Genomic DNA, 23,046 nt, shown 5'->3' on the forward strand with positions numbered 1-23,046 from the left:
GCATGTGCGAGCGTAACCTACTTTCATGTGATTGGTCAATCCGGAATGGAGGTCATCGACCCATACAGAAACAAAACAGTGGACTGAGCCATGTAAATGAATGAATGGCCTCTTCAGTTTAAGACTTATTTACAACAGGAAAGAATAAAGCTTCTCCATTTAACTTCTGTGTCAAATCAACACCAATACAAACAAAATGGATATTCATTGTGACATTTTGTATTAACCAGTGGAGGAAGAAGTATTCAGATATTTTACTTAAGCAAAAGTAATACAATCATGTGTAAATACTTTACTAAAAAAGTAAAAGTCCTACATTAAAAATGTTACTTAAGTAAAAGTCAGTAGCTAAAATCGGGAAAATACATTCAAAGAATAAACTAAAGGTACCAAAAGTAGAAAAATAACATTAAAAAACTCAAAATTATTAAAAAAAAAAGAAAAAAAAAGAAAGACTATTTAAAAAAACACAAATTATTTAACAATACTGACAAAAGACAAAAACAAAAAAAGAAAAGAAACACCCCAAACTCAGTAATAAAAAAATAGATATATTTAAAAATGAAGGGAAACATTTAAAAAATCCAAAATATATAAAAGAATTTTAAAGAAAACACCCAAAAAATAGCCAAGCAACATCCGAAGACTCACAGCTATAAACAAACTTGATAATTACATCCCTCAAAGCTCAAAATTATTATAAAAAAGAAAAAAAAGACTAAATAATGTCTTTTTAAAAAAATAGAACATACACCCCAACAACCACCTAAAAAACTCACAGCTATAAGCAACGATATCACCCCCAAAACCTCAAAATTATTTTTTAAAAAAAAGAAAAAAAGACTTAAATTTTTATCAAAATAGTTGCTGTTTGTGAATCGAGTCAATTGTTCAATCAATCAATTGTTGCATTTGCATAAACTGTTTGGTAATTTAAACATCATATATTATAAACCCTTCTGATGTTTTTATGCAAAAGTCTTTATTTGTAAAGCAATTAAAGCTCTCTGATAAATGCAGTGAAGTAAAAAGCATTATATTTCCATCTGAAATGTAGTGTAGTAAAAGTATAAAACAGCATGAAAGTAAAATACTCAAGTGAAGTCCAATAACCTTGAATTCATACGTTTGTACAGAACCTGAGTACATGTATTCAGTTACATTCTACCACTGACACCACTTTTTTGACTTGGCTTAGTGGAGGGACATTGAACTGTAAATGGTTGTTTTGTTTGTTTCTCGTTCTTTAAATGTCCAAGATCACACCATTTTTCATAGCCGGAAACTGTGAAATCTGTTTAGTTATGATGGAGTGAGGCTCATGCATTTTCCCCCAGACACTCAAGGAAACATATTTGTAGCTCGAGAGAGGGTCATGATATAAAATGAAATAAAAAAACTTGCATTCCAGCCACCCCCCCTACTATGATAAATAAAGTACAGTCCCTAAGTATCTGGGAAAGGCACTGTTGAGGGAAATTGGTCTTTACTTTTAACACATCCCACCTCTTTATCCATTTTATTTTGAAATATTTATTTAAAGCATTAAAAGTATTTCAAAGTAAAAGACAGACAATTTTTGTGACATAAAATAAATCCTTTATTATATATAGTGCAGTCTACTACACCTCTGAAGACAAACTACAACTTTTCTCTGTCCATAGTTAATGATACAGTAGATGCCACGTTTTTATACTGAACACAATTTGCGGACCACATTCAATAATACTGTATGGTTTCTTTTCCAAAATATAATAACTTGTGAAGCCTAATATTCAGGCCAATAAATCTTAATATACATACAAGTAGAGAAAAAAATAGACAGTATTAGCTGACCAGCTGCCTTCTAATTCCAGTAACTCATCACAGTGCTTTTCAAAAATAATACTGGCTTTCTGTTTTTGTTCCTCACTTAATTTCTTCAACACAAAATATAGTAACGACACACATGAGCAAAGCAGCATTTGGTGCAACAGAACAGCATGAAGGCAAAACATATGAATCGTACCGAACAAGTAAGTGAATATGGCGGAAAGAACTGTCGGTAAGGCGTCACGATGAGGATTTATGCGGTTGAGTTTGGGTCAGACGAGGAAACGTCTCCTTCTCTGAGGAGTGGACAGTCAGTGCTGGAACAGAAGAGGAGGAGAGGATGTCACTGTTAAAATCAATAGCTCCTCTATTAATAAATGCCCTTTGAAACTTAGGTAGAATTGGCTTAAAAAATTTTTAAGATTTTTGTTAAAACACAGGAAGAAGTAATGAGCAACAAGAGAGGAAATGACCCAGAAGTTATCATGAAATCCATACCCCCCAAAAAACAACTTAAAAAACCAACACTGCCACCGAAAAAAAAGGAAATACAAAGCAAAAATGTCTTTAACTGCTTAAAATTTTAATAATTCAGTAAAGCTATTTTAAACATCATCATTATGAATAGAGTTCAGTGGACAATTTTCCTTCACTTTTTAAAAAATAATCTTCTACATCTCCTCATCTCTTTTTTTGTGTCTCTCTTGTTTACTATGCCAATAATACCATCTTCTTTGGTGCTGATGGTGTCAGTGAAATTAACTGAATGATTTGAATTTTGGAGAATTTTACCAAGCTAACGTTGTGTTAGGTATGTCCATATTGACAAAATCTGAAACATACCAGTTTTATACATCCAAAGAACTTCTATAAAATGAACTGCATGGAAACCAGACAACGTGACAGATGAGACAGGCCTTTATTTGTCAAAATGTGTGACCACACCGGGCTAGCTTAAGGGACTGGGCGTCTAACTGGGACTAGGTGTTTATTTCAAATTTTACTGTAGTTTCACAGACATGATGGTGAAAGCCAGAAAGCGATACCTTGATATGTATGTACGTCTTTGGTCTCAGAGCAGATCATCTTCTATGACATCGTCGACGCTTCCTGAGATTGAAGCAGCTTCTGAGGCACAAACAGGAAACACTGAAGTTAAGGGTCATTCAACAATAAAACTACCAAAACATCACATCTGGATTTTCTTTTTTATCCGGCACAGCGGGGGAGGCTGACAGAGAATCACAATGTGATGACCTCCAGGTAAGTAATAACGTGTGACACACAGGCCCTCTGCTTTCACTGACTATACAATAGATAACGTCATAAACTTCTCACAGGGTGGGATATTGATCTAAGTTACATTTCTGCTTTCTTAAATATGTTTGTAACAACAGCACACATACTTGTAAACATCATGCAAGACTTAAATATCAACATGTTTATGGATATGAGCAAATAACTCAACACTGACCAATTCAAGAAAGGGGTTACCCTTTAAAACTTGAGCCAGTTGGCTGAAATACATCTGGATTACAGTATGCCCGGGTCATGAGTGTGAAAGACATATCTGTGCCTCCTTATGTATTAGTTCTTGCAGAAATCAGCCAAAGCATGAGAACGAAGGATTTGTAATGCACTGCTACTGTATCATTTGTTGTAAACAGGCGTGGGTTAATGCTGACATCTGCTGTATGTCCTGTTTGCCTCTCGTCTGTAAAGGTGTTAGTTCCACGTTTCTGTTGCACTTCTCTATTAGGACTCTTGGCTGTCACATTATGCTCATTTCCTCCTCTGGTTGTGTCTAAAATATTTTATTTGCTGTGTTGGAACAGAGCATCATACCACATCCCATATGAACGACAGCAGCAATCACTCAAAACGCCATTGTTATCTCTGCTGTCATCTCCTCCTCGAGCCTCTTCATCTCCTTGTTAACAAATAATCTCCTCACACTCATCACTGTGACTGGAGCCCCAGCTTGTGTGGGAGCGGGCAGATGTGCTGATGCAGCTCCACATGAGACTGTCCTCCTCCTCCTCCATGCTAACTATTCGTCCACTGAGGACAAAGCTCTCTGTGGCTCTGTGAAGACTCATTTCATTCTCAGGGTCTCTTTCATAACCACTTCCTCTTAAGAGGGTGTTGTCTTTTAAATCACTTCTTGATACCCATTTTTATAGACTTGCTTTTATGTGATGTCGTCTATTTCAATTTTATCTTAATTCTATTTTATCTTATCATAATTCTTTTTAAATTGGTTTATTTAATTCATCTATTTATTTATATATTTATTTTTATCATTTAATTTATTTATTTTTATTCTGCCCTGGCAATGTTTAAGTCTGTTACACGTACTATTAATTCTGTGTTTACCACAAACACTCTTCAAACAGCGTTTATTCATACTGGGATGGGCTGCTGTTGGTATTTCTGTTTTGTGATTATTTCTCTCGTATGACTGGCTTTAGTTCGGTATTGTTTTTTGGCTCTTTTTTGTCATGTTACTTATGCGTTGAACTCCTCTCACTTCTGCTTTGCCTTGTTTGTCAAAGCACTTTGTAAACTCTGTTTTTAAAGGTACTATATAAATAAAGTTATCATTATTATTATTACTCTCCCCAGTCATCTTATCTCTGGTTAACTCCCAAAAGCAGAAGAACTTCCTAAATATTAACCCTTTGATTAAACATCAGTTATTTGTGCTGCATTCAGACACCGTTTACAAGCATTTAAACCTTTGAAACGAGACAAATTGGTTTGATTTCTTTAGAAAACATGGGGAAAAAGACAATGAGCAATTTGGCAAGAAAGGTCCCACAAAGTCCACGAAATAAGCACAAAGTGAGAAATTGAAATTCTGCTTTAAACAAGACATTGTTTAAATTGTTGTTGCAGAAAAAAAGTTTCCAAAAAAGTATTCATAATTATAATAATTATATATGAAAAATTATTGAACAGTATTATTTATATTTTTAAGTACTTTTTTTCAGTTCAGTTTTTGTTGTTTTTTTTTTACTTATTGTTTTCCATCTAATTTTTAGCTAATTTTTCTTTTAACTTTTTATTAATATCTTGCTAATGCTTTTGACATAAAATCAGGTCATTTGCTCAGGTGTCAAAGGGTTAAAGGAATAGTTTAGATTTTCTGAAGTGGGGCTGTATGAGGTACTTATTAATAGTCAGTGTATTATTAAACAGTGGAGGTCTGCTGATACACCATCATTTTGGAGAAGCAGACAATAGTACTGACATGGAAGCTAAGAAATGTGCTGCTGTGTTTAGGATTAGCAACAAAATGTAAAACATCTTAAACAGTTTAAATGCACGCTACATTGAGAATATTTTCACCGCTTTACCTGGACGTCCACTTCAAAAAAAAAAACTGATCAAGGCAGCAGTAGACCAGCAACTGCTGTGTTGAGTTAAAAATTACTGTTTTTGTCAATGGAGTCTGGCTTTGACAAGAGTATAGATGGGAAACTAAAGCTGTTGATGGCTTCCTCCTCTGAACAGTAAATAGGCTTGATTTCTTTAAAAAACATGGGACAACAAAAGAACAAATGACTCAAAACAGCAAGAAAATTAGTAAAAAGTACAAAAAATGTATCTAAAAATTAGTTAAAAAATATAATAAAAAAACAACCCCAAAACAACAGAAACAAACAAAAAAAGAAAGTAAAAAAAAATTACATGTAAAATTACCTTGCTTACCTGCTTAGAAAATTAGAATAATTTTGTAACATGATCTTAAAAATGTAATCATGATAATTATAAATAGAGTTTTTCTCCTTGCATTTTTCACAAAAAATGTTAGCTTTAAAAACATTTTTATTCTAAATCTAGTAATTCTTGCTATTTGTGGAACATTTCTTATCATGTTGCTCACTGCCTTTTTTCCACTTTTTTGAGGAAATCGCAGTAATTTGCAGGTGGTTCAAAGGTTTAAATACGTGTGAAAAGCATCTGAAAGCAGCACAAGAAAAGGTGATGTTGATCCAGGTTTCAAAGGCTTACAAGGTCAAAATATACTAAATATAGGGTACGCTCAAACTGATACTGATACTTTTTTAGTGGCTAAGACACCTTTTGAAGGAGGGAAGCGGAAGTTGTGTTTGTGTGCTGCAGCGTTGGCACAGCGGCCTCAGAACTCGTGCAGCTGGTGGTGTGGGTTGGTGTGGGTGATAACAATGATTTTGGCTGGGCCTGAGTGGGCAAAGCTGAGTGACTGTAGATGAGGGACTGTGTTTGATGCTGACAATATGTTGCTCCACAGATCTCAGGATATGTGGAAAACAAGTAGATTACAGTGATGACGTCTGCTGAGGCAACCAATCCTCACCTTGTTTCCACGCACTTTAATCAACCCCACCACAACAAGAACATTTCCCTTTACTGCACTCACCTGATAAGCTGATACAGGAGAGACTCAGCTCTGATGATGCTCCTATCACGTCATTCTATAGGAGGACAAGAAATAAGTATATAAGTGTTTAACAGATGAAAACAAACACACAGACAGTACTGAGTAGATTAGATTGTTTTTGGTGAAGAAAAAATTTTAAAAAGTGTATTAAATGTTTCAGCACTATATCACATTCTACACTAACTCTTAATAAAAAAAATATTTTTTTCCTTCATTATTAGGGATGATAAACAATTGATGATCGATTAATCGGTTGTTAAGAATTTAAATTAAACATGTGAAATGTAGTCGATTAATCAATGAAATGCTGTGAAAAAATGCATTGCATGTATTGCATGTATTGCATATGCAATATGTTGCTGTGAGCTTTGACTGAGGATAAAACACATTTGGTTTAAAATAAGCATCATTTTTAATGTTTTTTTAAAATAATAATAATTAAATAATAATTAATCAATTAATCAATCGTTAATTTTACCAATTAAGCGTATTTGCAACCCTATTCATTATAATTTTGGGTTGCAAAAGAAATAATAAATATTCATTAAATCCCAATCAAAAGCCCTTTTCACCCTGTCAAGAAGGAAAATTTAGGTCTGAGCTATTTTTGCCTGGATTTACTGTCTAACAAAGCTCATATAACATTAACCCTGCACAGTCAAGCTATAAACATCACTGTTCTCAGGACAACCTGAGCTATAAGAATATTTGTGCAGCAGTGATGTCACTTAGATGCAAAAATAGTGATGGGACAATAAAGACAAAAAAAACAACATAAATTGAATCTCAGATTTTTTACTGAAAACAAAACATTATAAGCTTTGTAGTTCACAAACTATTTGCATTTCTTAAAAAAAACGTCCAAACACTTTTTGTGTGTGGTATTGCTTATGTCATTCCTCAAAGCAGTTTGTGTCTGCAGTGAGACAGAGGGCCACATCACGAGATCTGCACTTCCAGGGAGTGGACCAAACCTGGAGGGACCTCCCTGCAGCCACACGGAAACCTCTGATTGGCCAGAAGACTTGTAGAGTATTATGGGCAAACAAATTTAGTTGTAAGCATCAAAGCTAGCGATTATAAATGATTGATTATCTATAAAATATGAATAAAAGGACAACAAATGTTGGATCTATGAGTATGAATTGATTGTACTTTGTATTTTGTAAGTCCCCCAAAAGACACAGGATGGATAGGGATGCTTCTGTACGGTCTACGATCGCACTGACACCGGCATCAGAATGGCACAGTTGCTAGCTTCCAGCAGAAAAAAAAGTAAGGAGCTGCAATTTATAGTTCAAGCTTTATGTAATGATTCATAAAACATGTACATTTGTTCATTTGTTCCAAAGAGTTTTAAAGATATTCAACAGGGGCAAAAAATACCAGTTTTTGTCAACCTTTTAATGAGGCTGATAAAAATTTAAATGTGTTCAGCGACTCACCAGCATCCTCTGGAGACAGCCCAGATTGTCCCCCTCAGTCCTCCCATTCACTGCCTCCTGGAAGCTGACCGCATGGCCCAGCCGTATGAGCTCATCACCGATATCTACAGTCTACAGTGGACGGGAAACAGGAGATAGAATGAGAAATAAAGTAACACATAAACGCGAGCAAATAAAAAATAAAACGCTGGCTGACCTTGCCCTCGCTGTTGTCATAGAGCTTGACACTGGGCCAGGAGGAGATCTCAGAGTGAGAGTAGCTGCAGAGTTTGGCCTGCAGGGGTCTCCAGCAGGCACAATATGTCAGCTGCTCAAACTGATCCAGGGCCTCCTCAGTCCACACCTCTCCTGAGGAACAGGAGGACAATTCACACAATTAAAAACAAGGCCGATTTATTGACATTTCAGAAAAAAGCACAACATTTCTTCACTTTCTCTCAGTTTCATGCCTGTGTGATAACGTTTTTAAGACAAGAGCTTTACCTTTTGGCCTCACTCCTGCTAAGTTGCACTCAATAGCTTGGAATGGCAGGCTGAGGAAGTCGCTCCTAAAATATTAATGCAGCAAAAGCAAAAGCTGTTAATAACTGAGCTGTGCCATTTTTTACATCATCACCACATGCAATAACATGCACTCTGCAGCTCCACATCAGAATACCTATTTCCTGCCAAAGCTCGCTCAATTGTAAACAAACAAGAGTGTGTCTGTTTTTCAGGTGCTGATTCTGTCCCAGAGACATGACAGACGCATCTCGTAAACAGGCTTGAAAACAAGATGAGGTGAAGGCTTGTCTGATACAGGAAATCAGGCCGAAAGATGAGGTGTCTGGACTTCTATTGTGGGCACCAGTTCCTCTCTGGCATTTTGTCTGTATGTACAATTCCAATCTTCAACAGTGCAGATTAGTACAGCATCACTGGTCTAATAAATAGCTAATAAACCGCAGAACTGGACCAATGACACAATGCATAATGGCGAGAGCTCTCTGACTGGCTACAGAGTAATGAGCATGGCAGGTGTCAGACAAAATAGCACCTACAGACAGTATGTCATTTAATATGCTGTTAGTATATTCAAGGTGCAATGTGTATATTGTAGAGGTTAACACTGTAATGGTGATAACAAAAAACAAAAACAAACAAACAAAACAATATATATTATGCAGTCCATAAAAGATAAAGAACAGATCTTCAGCTTTCATACACAAAAACCCATTTAATTCTAGCTTCTTCCGTTCCTTTTTTTATCAACATCTGAATTTGTGCATTTTCATAAAAAAAAACAACATTTCAGACAAAAAGCTGTCAAAGAAAGTCATTTTCAAGAGCAAAATCAATTTATTTTTTTGCATTTTTGTTTTTTTCCCCCTTCTTATTTTCCTATGTCAACTTGAATTGTACAAAAATAATGCCTAAAATGATATTCTGTTTGAGTTATAGCAGAACAATAGAGTGGAAAGTTCCCAAAAATGTCAGGAAGCACCACAGCAACAGAACAGTCCCTAAATAATGGCTCTGCTGCGAACTCTGCATATTTACATGTTGTTCTGCTTGTTGTGAGTTGGAAGGAATCAAACATCAGATATCAGTTTATTATTTAAACATAACTGAGCTGGAAACTCACTAAACCTGAACTCACACCGCAAGCAGCATTGCCTCTCATCCTGCCTGCGATTTATAGTTTGATCAGGGATAACATTTACATGATTATAGACAATATTGTTGTCCCCGTTGTCTGTATGTGTTTCACATGTCTAAAATCTCCTTTACATTTAAAAAGTAGTGTATCAAAATTTACTGATGGGTAATGTAAAAAATAAAGGTATTATCTGCTCTTATCCTTGTGAGCCTGCATTATATTACCTACAGTGTGCCTGAGATTATAACCATTCTAGTCATTTTTACCTCCTTTTACTTATTGAAATACCTTTGAAGAGCAAATACAACACATAAAAACCTGCCAAAAAGTGATTGCAGCTCCTATCTTGTCACTAAAAGGTTGTTTCTGCCTCAAAATGAATTGATTTCATTCTTATTGATATGATATATTTGACAGACTATAGCTCACCCAGTCCCTTTTGACCTGTGTAAATACCTTTAAAAAAACCAATGCAACAAATAAAATGCAATTTTCAACTTGCAAAAAAGTGACTGCAGCTCCTATCTTGTTACTGAAAAGTTGCTTCTGCCTCATAATCACTTGGTTGCATTCATAGTGAATATATTTGACAGACTGTAGCTCACTCAGTCCTCTTTTACATTTTTAAATAGCTTTAAAAGACCAATGCTACAAATAAAATGCCATTTTCAACTCACCAAAAAGTGATTGCAGCTGCTATCTTGCCACTGAAAGGTTGTTTCTGCCTCAAAATGACTAGATTTAATTCACGGTGATTATATTTGACAGACTGTAGCCCACTCAGTCCACTTTATCTTTTTAAATACCTTTAAAAGACCAATGCAACAAATAAAATGCAATTTTCAACCTGCCAAAAAGTGACTGCAGCTGCTATCTTGTTATTGACAGGTTGTTTCTGCCTTAAAATGATTTAATTCTTGGGGGTTTTATTTGACTAACTGTAATAACTCCAGTCATTTTGACCCGTGTAAATACCTTTAAAGGGCCAATGCCATGCATAAAATGCAATTTTCAATTTGCCAAAAAGTGATTACACTGACACACATATTCACAATAACACCATGCCCTTTTCATTGGTAAGACAGGTCAATGGACTAAGGACTTTGTCCCCCATCACTTACACATAGTTGCTCTACAAAAGGTATCACCTCATGGCTACATCTTGGCTCTCAATCTTCATAACATATATTAACAATTAAAAAGTTAAAACAGGAGCATGTAAATAAAATTTAAGAAGTGGGGCATAGTCCTGTTATATATGCGCTATTCTCTCTTACCTCATACGACAGAGGCTGTCTCTGGGTAGCTCCCCGTTGTCCCCAAAGTCAACGTAGTAAAGGTCCACCAGTCCAGAGGCCAGGACACCCAGCACCCTGGCCCTGTTCCATGTGCCGTGGTCTTTGTAGGGAGCAGCCACAATGTCCCCCACCACGATAGTCTCCACCCTGTGCTCCTAGAGAACAAGAGGGTGCCTTGTTATTTCTAAAATGCGGGCTCCAAGAGGGACACTTTATTTGTACCCTGTTTGTACTCTATTTCTAAATCTCATGAGGTGCACTGGATATACCAGTCCAGTGCGAAAGGGGCTTAAGTCACGCTGAATCTACAAAAAATGTGTCTCGCTATGTCAGGAGATTTGACAGAGATACGAATCCCAGAAAATGTGCAAGTTCTGACAGAAATTGCTGCAATCATGCACTAAGGGTTTTAAATTACTTTAACCCTTAGGACATGCTTTAACATTGCACACACTCGGATTGTTTTTTTTTTATACTTTTTGTTTTGTTTTCTTTGTGTTTGTAATAATTTTCAGGTTATTTTTTTGTACTTTCAAATTTTTGGGTCATTTTTTTCTTTTGTTACTCATGGCCTTATTCTCATGCTTTTGGAAGAAATCAAGCCAAAATGTTAAAAAGGTTTCAAAAGGTTGAATTCACCAAGATTGCAGCACCAGTGACTGCCTGTTGCTGGCACAGAGGCATAAAAAGCCACAGCACAAAAGCAAAGACAGGAGGAGTCCTTACAGTGGGGTTGCAACTGTTGTAGAAGCGTTTCATCTCCTCTGTCAGTTTGTCCAGCTGAAGGGAGCGAACCCCCAGGATCTGGATCCAGAAGTGGTTTGGGTTCTCCGATGCAGAAACATAGACCTCTAGATGTTCATCAGGCTGGAAGCTCAGGTCTGGGCTGGGAACTGGACAACAGAGAGGACAAACATCTCTGTATGATATGACGGATTACAGTGAGTCATGGACAGTGTGAATGGCTTTTTCAGGGATTAAATAAAGACAAACTGAACTCACTTTCAAACTTGGAGATTTCAGAGAGAGAGTCTATGGAGACGCTCTCCTCCTCCTCCTCCTCCTTGGTGTTGTCTGTGATGGTGATTTTCAGATCCTCGATCTTGTCAAAAATAGTTTCTGGTTCTCGTGTGGTCCCGTTGGCATGGATGAGCCCGTTCTTTTCTGTCTGGGGGTGGGGGCCGTTGTTGTTCAGGCCCAAGGGTGCTTCAGTCTCTGTGCTGTCTGGCTTCTGATTAACTGCAGTGTGGCCACGTTTCTGACGCAGGGCAGATGACTGTGAGATCTTCGTCCTCACCATCATGTCCTCTTTGACTTTTTCTAGAATCAGCTCCTGCAAACACACCATGAAAGCAGGCGTCACATTGATTCTCAACAGCATTTTGAAATAAAGTGGACTGACCACACATGGTTAATCCAGATGAGTAAATCCCACTCACTTTGGCTTGTTCCACCTCCTGTCTGGTCCCAGTGATTGTCACGCTGCCCTTGGCCCCGGGACCATGAGTCTTCTCTTTAGAACAAGCCACTCTGGCCCCTGTGGTCCTGGTGATCAGTTTCAAACTCTCTCCACCACGACCTGCAACACACACACACACACACACACACACACACACACACACACACACACACACACACACACACACACACACACACACACACACACACACACACACACTTGGGTTCAGCAAACAGTACATGAGACAAAAAACAATCCTCATTTTCTCATTTCTCTATCAACTGATCCCATGTGAAGAGCCAAACAAGCAAAGAATGTATCCTGCTAACAGATACTGTGTGCGCATCTAAAGCCTGATACAGCTTACTGGACAATAGAGCTTCATTGTTGTCCAAAAACTACCAAAAAAACAAACAATGACTTTTATTGCAACTTGAATCTTGAAGCTGCATGAACAGTGGGATGATGGGATGGCGCATGGATTTTGGGACATCCTAAAATCCTAGAAACTTCCTAAAATCCTAGAAAAGTCCCAAAATCCAAGAAATGTTCAAAAGTCCAAGAAATGCCCTAAAATCCAAGAAATGTCCAAAAATCCTACAAATGTCCTAAAATCCTAGAAATGTTCTAGATTCTAGAACCTCCTAAAATCCTCCAAGCATCCTAAAATCTTAAAAACATCTTTCAATCCTAGAAACGTCCTAAAATCCTAGAAATAACCTGAAATCCTAGAAATGTCATACAGTCCTAGAATTGTTGTGACATTCTAAAAATGTTGTAAAATTTTAGAACTGTCCTAAATCCAGGAAACGTCCTACAATCCTAAAAATGTCCTAAAATCCTAGAAACATACTAAAATTCTAGAAACGTCCTGAAAAAAAAGTCCTAAAATCCAAGAAACATGTATGAGGCTGCTGCAGCTGGCCCCTGGCCCCCTGTCATTTTTTAAATTGTGGCCCCCTGGCAAAGCAAGTTGAGCATCCCTTCTGTACAGCAGGGATGCTCATGACATCAGTACTGAAAGCTAAATGGTTGTGACAGCAAATAAATTGGGTCTAAAATCATCTTATCATCCTAAACATTTGGAAGCTACCTATTATACGTCCAAAGGCGGTCTGAGGAACCTCCAAAGCCTCGGCCACTGGTTCACAGTCAGTGACCAGGTTCTCCAGGACACAGCGGGCCAGCAAGACCTGCTCCTTAGAGCCCTGCAGCAGGAAACATACGGACGTCTTGCTGCCAGGCTCCCCTGAATCTGACAGAACCCTCACATGAGCTCCAGACTTCTGAGTAACCTGAGAGACGCAGAGACAGCAGGAGAGCAGAGTTTGACTTGATTTGGGAAAAGAACACTTTGGTCTTGATATGATTAGATTTCAGAGATTTGTTTTTACTTTGTTAGAATGGCATTTCATTACAGGAAAATGACTGTTGATCTGGGAAGTTGCAGGCCATCGTATCCCGAGGACACTGCTGTCCACTTCATTCAACCACTCAGACTTTTTACCACACAATTGGAATAAAAATGCTTTACTGAAATATAAACGCAAGTCTTGACAAGACAACATCAAATGACCACGGTGATAAAATTAGATTGAACTTTGAACTCATTCATTTTCGATGCTGCAGGAATTGAGTGCTGGTGAGAATAAGACAGTGGAGCGAGTGTTCTTTTTTTAGGTAATGTAATTGCACAAGTAGGATTAGAACTGAAATTTCTGAGGGGATTGTCTAAAGATAGAGGGCGTTATATAGGTCATACAGATTTCAAGACCCTGTATTTGTGAAATTGGGTTATGCAAGTAAATTGACTTGACTGACTGACTGTCAGCAGAATGAAGAACAAAGATTCAACAATCTGCAAATACAAAATAAAAAAACAAAATATTCATAATTCTTTTAGGCATTAACCCTCTGACACCTCAGCAAATTGTCTTGATTTCTTCCAAAAAGATGGGAAGAAGGCAATGACCAATGGAAGGAGAAATGACCCAAAAATAAGTATTAAAAATAGTAAAAAGTACAGGAAAATTACCTGAAATGTAGTTTCAGCCCAACAACAACCAACGAAATTACCCAGAAAAAAGTGCTAAGACAATTCTGATAATCTGTGACATAATTTAATGTATATCATTATGATAGTCATAAATATTGTTTTCCCTAGCTTTTTTTAAAATAATTTTCTAAATCTACTAATTTCTTGCAATTTGTGGGACATTTCTTGGCAAGTTATTTTTTGCCTTTTTTCCCCATGTTTTGGAAAGAAATCGTACCAATCTGCTCAGCGATTAAAGGTTTAAGTACTTGTAAAAGGCATCTGAAAGCAGCACGAAACAGTGATGTCACTCCAGGATTCAAAGGGTGAATTTATCATTTAGTTTGTCTAGTCCTATCTTATAATGCTATTATGATACTGAAAACTAACTGAACTACTATAAGCAGATGAAAACCATGATCTTGTATTGAACTACTCACCATGTCCAGAAACTTGGCTTGGTATCTTGATATGTTCCTATAAACTTCTACTGGAAGTGTCATCTTGGACACCTCAGTGTTGGGGCCCGGACCTGTTAATGGTAAAATGGACACAACAGTCTGTCAGTCATCAGTCATAAACCCAAAGAAAAAATAAGTTTATTTAAGTACACTTAATACACTTCCGTAATAAAAGATGTACTTAAAGTACATTTAAGAGCATCTTAATGGTGTCTCACAATAGTAAGTCTAGTACACTTAAATGTATTTCAGTTTGTCTTTAGCAGCACTAGTACATTTTTATTAAGTATACTTTTGATTAACCCTTTGAAACATGATTTATCACTTTTTTTTCAAAAACATGGGAAAAAGGCACAAAATGTTACACAAATGATGAAAAAAACGTAAAAAGGTGAAGAGAAAATTACATTAGCTAGAGAGAGAGAAAAAGAGAGACAAAGAGAGAGAGACAGAGAGAGAGAAAGAACATCATTAGAAAATTCTCAAATAACTAGGGGAAAATACATTTAAAAAACATATAATTATGATTATATTCTATATTTTTATAATATATTATTATAAGGTATTTCCATTGCCTTCTTTCCCCGTTTTTGAAATAAAAGCCAATCTGCTCAGGTTTCAAGGGGATTAGTCTAATTCAGAGTATGTTTCTGTAACTGGGAACATAGCCCTTGTGTTTTGTCATGTCTGTGCAACTGTGTACAAATCTGGCTCATGTAAAAATTGTTATTTATTATAACTTTTCGACGGCAGGTACTCACTATTGTTGGTGCTGCTTATATGGCGATAGACGATGTAGCCCAATGTGGCCCCGACGGAGAGCCCCGCAGCCAGAGCCACCATTTTTCCCGAGCTCAGGGGGCTCTTGTGACCCTCCTTCACTGCGTCCATGACACGCCGTGCACCCAGCGGGATGCTCCACCTAAACACAAACATGGCACAAGTCTCCTTCATAACTGTTCTGCAAGTTACTGCCCATCTTTTTTCAATGTCCAGTCCAGTTCTATGAACTCCTGTCGATGAAATGTCTTCACAACGAATCACGCCTCTGCTGCTGTTATTTCAAAATGTGAAATGCATTCAGAATGTGTGAGGCGGTGTCATGTACAATCCTCAGTGTTCTGTCGGCTTGCTGGGCAAACTGGACAGTCATGCAGCGCAAAGCTTGAAGCATTAGCCAGCCTGAACTCAAAACACAAGATCAGGTGTTCTCAAACATAACCACATTACAGATAACTCATTCATTAGATTTCTCTCATTGACTACACTCTGTCCCATTATGTAAGAAGATGCTTTTTATCTTTTTAGCACTGGTACTTTGTGAAACTGTCTTTGTATAGACAGAGGGTAGATGACAGTTTACTGTAAAGTTCATTCTTGACCTTGGAGAAAATATATATATTTACTAAAGGGTTTTTTTTGTTTTGTTTTTGTCAAATGAGACAATGAAGTTTAAATTCTTGACTTTGCAAAAAGAAGCTGACGAAACAGTTTTTACACATTAGTCCATTTAGTAGCTGTTGTGGGGTTTTCGATTGTAGTTTGACAGATTGCAAGAGCACTGTTACTCCTTAACCGTCCTGGATCAACATCAATTTTCTTGTGTTGCGTTCATTTCACAAAGTATCTAATCCTTTGAAACAAATTTAAGCAAATTGGTTTAAAATCTTTTGAGAAAATGGGGGAGAAAGACAATAACGAATATGGCAAGAAATGTTCCACAAAAAAAGAAATTAGTAAAATGTAACAAGAAAATCACCTTAAAAATAGTTTCAAAAAAGAGTGGAGAATTATTTGAGAATCATCCCAAAAATATGGAAAGAAATTCCCCAAAACTATATTTATAGTTCAAATAATTTTGTATTTGAAATTATGTAACATAAAAAAAATTTAAATATATAATAAGAAATACATATCATTTATGAAATAAAATATAAAATAAACTCCTTTTCGTGTATTTTCAGGTATTTTTTTGCTAATCATTGGAAAATGTCTTGTTATGTTGCCTGTTGCCTTTTTCTCTATTTTTTAAAAGAAATCAAATGGGTCAAACAGGTTACAAAGTGTTAAAGGGATTCTCTCCAACATTTAGAGAGTATGAGTGTTCTGGACAAGTTTTTTAGTATTGCTGGGGGCCTGAGCCGGCAGCTAGCAGCTAACAGATTAACTGTGTAACATTGCTAAACAATGTCAACAGTGCTAACGGTGTTAAGCAGGGGGCAAACAGAGGGTGGGTGCTACGCTTCCGCAATGGTGCCATGCCATGTGTGAAAAGCACCGGCGATGAGCTAGCAAGTGGGATAATGCACATATGCTTACATGCACATGCTGCAAGACCGGCTGATAAACAACAAACTACAGAGAAGCTCATATTACAAAAAAACAGAGAGAACGTGACTACAATCTACTCAGGACGCCATGAGGCCACTATACGTTTCTATAGCAAACAGTGGTTTGCTGCTATTTTAATAGTCTTTATGTTGCATACGGAATCTTTAATATACGTGTTGCTGGGGGTCATTCTTGATCCAGTGCTTTCACAGAATCAGAAGCTATGTGTGGCATTAGCTGGCAACAAGGCCGGGGTTAGTGGTGCTAACTTTCTAAGATGTTTTTTTCTTGCCTGTGTGTTCCCTTTCAAAATTCATTTTTTTTAGGGTCCTTGAATGCAGTGCAGAGGAGTTCATTTCATTTCATGTTTTTCCTCAGCAGCAGTTTGGGGAGTTTTGTGTCATCAGTTGATGAGATCTATGGATGAGAGGAGCAGCTGCTGCAAGTGAAAGCACATTCTTAGAGCCAGCACAATGAATGGTTAAGTTTCACTTTCACTGCACCTGATGTTTTACTGCTCCGTCTGTGACCACAGTGCGCTCTGCGTTGCCAGAGTGTGGTGCAATAAACAACCAATATAGATATATTCCAACGGCACACCCACTGAACGGTCAAGTTCCAAAAATAGAAAATCAAATCGCACTAGATGTTTGAATTTTGCGGCAGGCAGCCGCAAATAAAATAATGTGTGGGTTACCCTTAGAGCCGTGACAAACCAAGTCCACGGTCGGCTGTCACGTTTATCCAATAGCAAGTGTCCACGGCCCTTGTCGCCACACTGCATCCCACACTGTTGGCCCTCGTCAACCCTTGTCAGCTTTTTCTGACAATTCAGCATGTTGAATACGTAAAAACAGAAATGAAAAATGTAAACAAAGAGTCAAAATTATCAAAAAATGAAGAATGAAAAGCGTGTAAAATGAGCCAAACAGTCCCGAAGGGTTAATATGTTAACTGGATAACTTTAGAGTGATGGTGGTCTACCACTTTCCTGTTTTGAATGATGAATGCAGACGACTGAGGTCTGCTGGTATGGAGGGGTATTCCTCTAACAACGGCACAGAATGTACGTCCTGGTTAGGTGTCTGTTTAGTGTGTTCATCTTAGAAACAGCAGTGGAGAAACCATCAGCGCAAAAATATCTTCTCTTGTTGATGTAGATCATGTAATATGACTAGAATCTACAGATTACCTACTAAATGGACCTTGTGATTAGACTGTTCTCAACAGCATGATAGTTGTTAAGAGTAAAACTAATTGTTACAGTAGTGATTATGAGATCCTTTTAACTGGAGAGTTCCTTTTTTGCTAGGGACCTCCCTGAGGGTATTCAAAGGACCCTGGAGTTCCCAATACCCCACTTTGAGAACCACTGCAAGAGATTGTTACAATGTAGCCTGTCACTATCTCAGACTACATCACTTGCAAAACAGTTAGCCTGCAGAGACGTGCACAAGCAGTCACATACACACAATATTGTCCTCTAAATGATGAAACATTTAGTGTGTATGCTCTGCATACACAAACAGCACTGCGTACTTGTTTTAAATGCACCAAGCCAAACTGCAGCGGCCATGACCCTCACTGCAGGACGGGCTGCACTGAAAGCTGCTGCTCCTGCTGCATACCGGCTACTGTAAGTTGGCAACCTCCAGCCATTCCATTAATCACCCAAAACTTGCAGCCAATTCTTTCTGCCACAATGCTAAAACTCCAACTCACACACAGACACAGAATGAACTGGAGGTAAGCCAACAGTGAAGAGTTTCGAGAGGACGGAGGAGGACCGAGGAGCACACAGCACCACCATGCAGATGCGTGTCTCACTGGGAGAAGAGGGCTCTGGGGCTGTAGTTGAGAAACACATGGGACTTGGACACTCCAACGTCCATCTCAGAGGAATCGTGACTATAAGACACAAATCTTCTCCAATCCTCCAGGTCTGTTTTTATTTACATCCAAGTTCAAGACTACTGTCAGACAGGTAGAAGGAGAAGAAAGTTTCAGCATTTAAAGACACAACATGACAGCAACTTGTCAGTCAGTCACATTGCACTTTGATGTCATTTTGTGGACATCAGAAAATCATCTTCAATTCATCAGAAATCATCATAGAATTACATATTTAGGACAGATTTTCACTGTGGCGAAACTGTGTAAACCAATTTAAGGTAGTATTATAATAAGTATTCAGATACTTAAGAGCTAACACCACCCAGTAAAATAGTCTGTTTTGAGTTTAAGTCCTGCATTGAAAATGCAAATAAAAGTAAGTATACTCAAGAAAATGTACTTGAAGTATTTAAAGTAAAAGTACCCAATGCAGAAAAATAAAAAAAAAAACAAACATCCAAACAACTTGAAAATATATTTTTTTTAAAATAATGCATAAGCTGCTAGTTGTTTTAATTTATAACAAAAAAATAGTATTTTATAAACCCTTAAGGTTTTTATGCAAAAAATCTTAATTTGTGAAGTAACTGACGCTGCTGGATAGATGCACTGAAGTAAAAAGTACATTATTTTCCTCTGCAGTGCAGTGGAGTAAAAGTATAAAGTAGCATGAGAGGAAAATACTCAAGTAGAGTACAAGTACCTCAAATTCATACTTAAGTACAGTACTTGAGTAAGTGTACTTAGTTTACATTCCATCACTGTCTGGCGATAGAGTGGTGAAGGGATGACGTATTTTTGTAGGCCAACCAGGAAGTTGGCATTGCACTGGCTACCTCGTCAAAAACATTATGGGATATTTGAATGGGATTTGCGATTATCGCCAAAAATATACTCTATGACGACCAAAAGTTTATGAGACTTACACGTTTTGTTTAGCATGATAATCTTCACAGATGAACACCACTTTTGAGTGTTTTGAAACATAAATGAAATCACCACAAGCAAAAAGCTATTTGTAAGGCTATACACGAACTACATCGCCATCGCACAGCTTAAACGTCACAACCACACACACTGTAAAAACACATTAAAACACGATCTAAAAATATTATAAACTGTTAAATCTACAAGTTCGAGTGCGACTCTGTAAAGCTGTAAAGGTGGACAAGTGGGTTTAATGAGTTTCTGTGTCCACTGTGATGACGTCCCAGACAAACACTGTAGTCCCATTTATCCTCTTGTTAGCAACCGCCTTTTTTAAGACGAGTAAAACATTATAGGCTCAAAAATCAGGTTTAAGCAGACGTATTTTATGTTGCAGAACAAAAAGTCTTAATATCTTCAGCCTGTGTTAACCAGAGACCTTTGTCTAAGGCATTTTACCGAAAACCCATTCGAAAAACCCATAGACCTTAAGACGAGGGAATTGGAAGTGCTAAAAGGCGAACGGACGTCCACGTTTTAGGACTCATTACTTCACCACTCTATACAAGCTGTTATTCTCTAAAGACACACCAGTCTACAGAGCCCATAAAGGGACATGGGGAGGAAAGAATAAAAAAAAAGACAGAAAAAAATTAACCTGGAGGGGGAAAAAAAATATTCAGTTTGTGGTTACCATGTCCACGGATCACACACAGGAGGAAGGTATTACATGCACACTAGAAAAGGTATCATGTGCGCTAGATAAAGTATTAAGTTAGAACATAATAGCCTAACAGGTGTTTTCAGGTTATCTAGCAGGCAAGGCTGACCAGTCTGGATCCGTTTGGAAATGACTGTCCAGGAGTTAGTTGCGCTTTTTTTCAACCTTGGACTTTGTTGTTTTGCTAGCAAGTCCTCACCTCTATATTATCTCCGAAGGACATTTAAAACGAATTATGAAGTCTTGTGGATTATTTCATGACAAGGGCTACAACAGTTTTTATTCCAGGTAAAGGACTGTAAACACTGAAGGTGTCGACATGTATTAACTGAGCATCAAGTACAGACGAGAAACTATCACGTGCACACGTGGTACATTTCTCGCGCGCACATAATGTTTCTTATGCGGACTAGATCCGTTGTCATGGTAACCAGAAACTTTCTGTTTGTTTTGTTTTTTCTTCTTCAGGTAATTTTTTTCTTTCTTTTTTTCATGTCCCTTTATTGGCTCCGTACCAATCCTCGATTAAATAACCCCAATTTCTCAGCATTGCGTTCTGAAAGACAAAAAATATCTGTGACCATAACTCAAAAGCTTTCTGAAATTGTAAAGATAATTTCGGCACTTAATAGATCCATCAGCAATCTGTGTTGATAACATGGAACAAATGTCAGAAATGACTGTGCTGCTAAAACGGGACACTAAGCTGCTGCTCGGTACCACCGCCAACACGTTTGATACGTGTTTCTGTAGGAATAGTTGATAGCATTTTAGACAAACCTAAATAAAAACGAAACTAACGAGTTTTCCGGGTCGTACTTATAGTGTCTGCCGGAACGTTATACGGTGAAGCTACACTTGAGCACTAGCAAAGCGGCTTTAGCGGAGATTTTTAAACGGAGTTTGGCGTCACGTTCTAGAAAACATTACCTACCACGAATGGCTAGATAACCTTGGCTTTTTCAACTCTCTTAGTCGTGTTATGGTGGACCACGTCTTTTGACAACACAAATCCGCGAGTCAGTTTAACTAAATCTCCAAATGCCCAGAATGTGAGTTATTTCCTGAGCGTGACGAGCTGTCAAAACGACCGCAAACACACTTTCTCCCCTGAGCTAGCCATGCTAACATTAGCTAGCTGCTGGTTAACACATGCAAGCAAGTCAAACATTTCAAAAGGGTTACCAACCGTCCTCAGCACGCGCGCATACCGTGACAATACATCATCCTTATATTTTCATTGTCTAACGTTATTCAAAATGACCAGTAAATAAATGTATAACGTATGACACTTACAGACAGTCCCTCGCTCTCTTTGAATCGACCCTGCCTGCTAACAGCTGTCAAGCTCACCGGAGGAAGCATCAACTACACCGGAAGCTACAGTGTCATCCAATATACATTTAGGATTAAAATAATTTGTCTTTAAGATTAATAACAATGTGAAACAGCAAAGTTGCCGCTGACAAAACGCACAATTCAATTCACTTCGAATTGTGTATGAAACGTTTTTAGAATTTAAATACCAGAGACTCTGTATAGCTTACCGTCTATGTTAAATACCAACATTTACTTTGAAAGGTAAACCGGAAATCCTTTTCTTTATTTTCCTGGCTTGACACCAAGGATGTATTATACTTGACACTCGTGCCCAAACTTCCACCAGCCAGCAGCAGCGATTGGTTGAAACGTACACTGGCCCCTTTTTCCATCTCCAGTTTTGACCGAGTCATGCAAGAATATTAATATATAAAATAATAATAATAATAATAATAATAATAATAATAATAATAATAATAATAATAATAATAATAATAATAAAGTTAAACAAAAATATAAAAGTTATATATATCCTTAAGTTATAAAGAGAAATATTCATTACATAGAAATTTTATATTTAGTTGATTAAATAAAATATTTTAAACATATACGATTACAGATCAATTTTATGGATCACTATCCTTTCAAAGGATTAATATTGTGAATCCGTTGAAATGTGAAATGTCTGTTGAAAAAAAATTCTAATATTTTTTATTAATGATCATACTTATATAATGTTATGAAATTCTTATCATTTTTAGGCATCCTGTCCAATTTTTTTTTTGCCTTGTTTGTATTTTTTAACATAAATCTCGTTTTTTGTTTGTTTTGACTAATTTGAGGTGATTTTCTTGTACTTTTTATTCATTTATTGCTAATTTTTGGGTAGTTTCTTCTTGCCTTGCACATTGCCTTCTTTCCATTTTTTTTAAGAAATAAAGTCTGCTCAGTTTTCAATGGGTTCATGTAAAAAAAAAAAATCTTTTGTAGTTACAGATTGTTGAATCTGTGCACTGCAATTTGCTGACACATGCTGATTTGGGGGGAAAAATTGTATGTGAACTTTTTTGACTGTAAAATGTGTGTTTTATTGCGGATAATTCCCTGCAAAAATGTGGAACCAAGGAAAGTGTACATAGACGGTTCAGCATGTCTGTAGGAGAGTCTTAATGCACTTGACGTTACAACAGTGGGCCAACCTTAAACTCTTGCACACTGTGCAGAAACATGCTAATCTGTGAGTGTTCAGATTGGGATTGGGTCAAAAAAAATTGCTTTA

At 37.2% G+C, this 23,046-nt stretch overlaps 1 protein-coding gene across 2 annotated transcripts; it reads right to left on the minus strand.

Moving 5' to 3' along the window:
• Positions 1–1,575: 1,575 nt before the first annotated feature.
• Positions 1,576–21,817, minus strand: tdrkh (tudor and KH domain containing). 2 transcript variants are annotated; one of them, XM_042508615.2, is made up of 14 exons: positions 21,744–21,817; positions 15,337–15,497; positions 14,555–14,646; positions 13,173–13,374; positions 12,060–12,199; positions 11,623–11,953; positions 11,347–11,513; positions 10,600–10,775; positions 8,167–8,231; positions 7,880–8,031; positions 7,684–7,794; positions 6,218–6,272; positions 2,859–2,940; positions 1,576–2,129 (listed from the first exon to the last, which is right to left on the minus strand). In XM_042508615.2, exons 2-13 carry the CDS (start codon positions 15,464–15,466, stop codon positions 2,885–2,887), a joined length of 1,677 nt encoding a protein of 558 aa, XP_042364549.2. In that variant the 5' UTR covers positions 15,467–15,497; positions 21,744–21,817; the 3' UTR covers positions 1,576–2,129; positions 2,859–2,884. The 2 variants fall into 2 exon arrangements, with proteins under 2 accessions (XP_042364549.2, XP_087926293.1); XM_088070167.1 differs by lacking the exon at positions 21,744–21,817 and adding an exon at positions 18,734–18,869.
• Positions 21,818–23,046: the final 1,229 nt, after the last annotated feature.

This window comes from Plectropomus leopardus, chromosome 19 (genome assembly GCF_026936395.1).
Source record: "Plectropomus leopardus strain MGB_pleo_1.0 chromosome 19, ASM2693639v1, whole genome shotgun sequence".
In the NCBI taxonomy this organism is placed as follows: Eukaryota; Metazoa; Chordata; class Actinopteri; order Perciformes; family Serranidae; genus Plectropomus; species Plectropomus leopardus.

What these genes read in the sequence shown, in the direction of transcription:
- tdrkh (XM_088070167.1), bottom strand. Translation starts at nt 18,798, where the DNA reads ATGGACGTTGGAGTGTCCAAGTCCCATGTGTTTCTCAACTACAGCCCC. An exon ending in AGGAGGTGGAACAAGCCAAA is followed by an intron (nt 11,954 to 12,059) that starts GTGAGTGGGATT and finishes GTGTGTTTGCAG; the next exon opens with GAGCTGATTCTAGAAAAAGT. An exon ending in GCTGTCTCCAGAGGATGCTG is followed by an intron (nt 6,273 to 7,683) that starts GTGAGTCGCTGA and finishes GTCCTCCTATAG; the next exon opens with AATGACGTGATAGGAGCATC.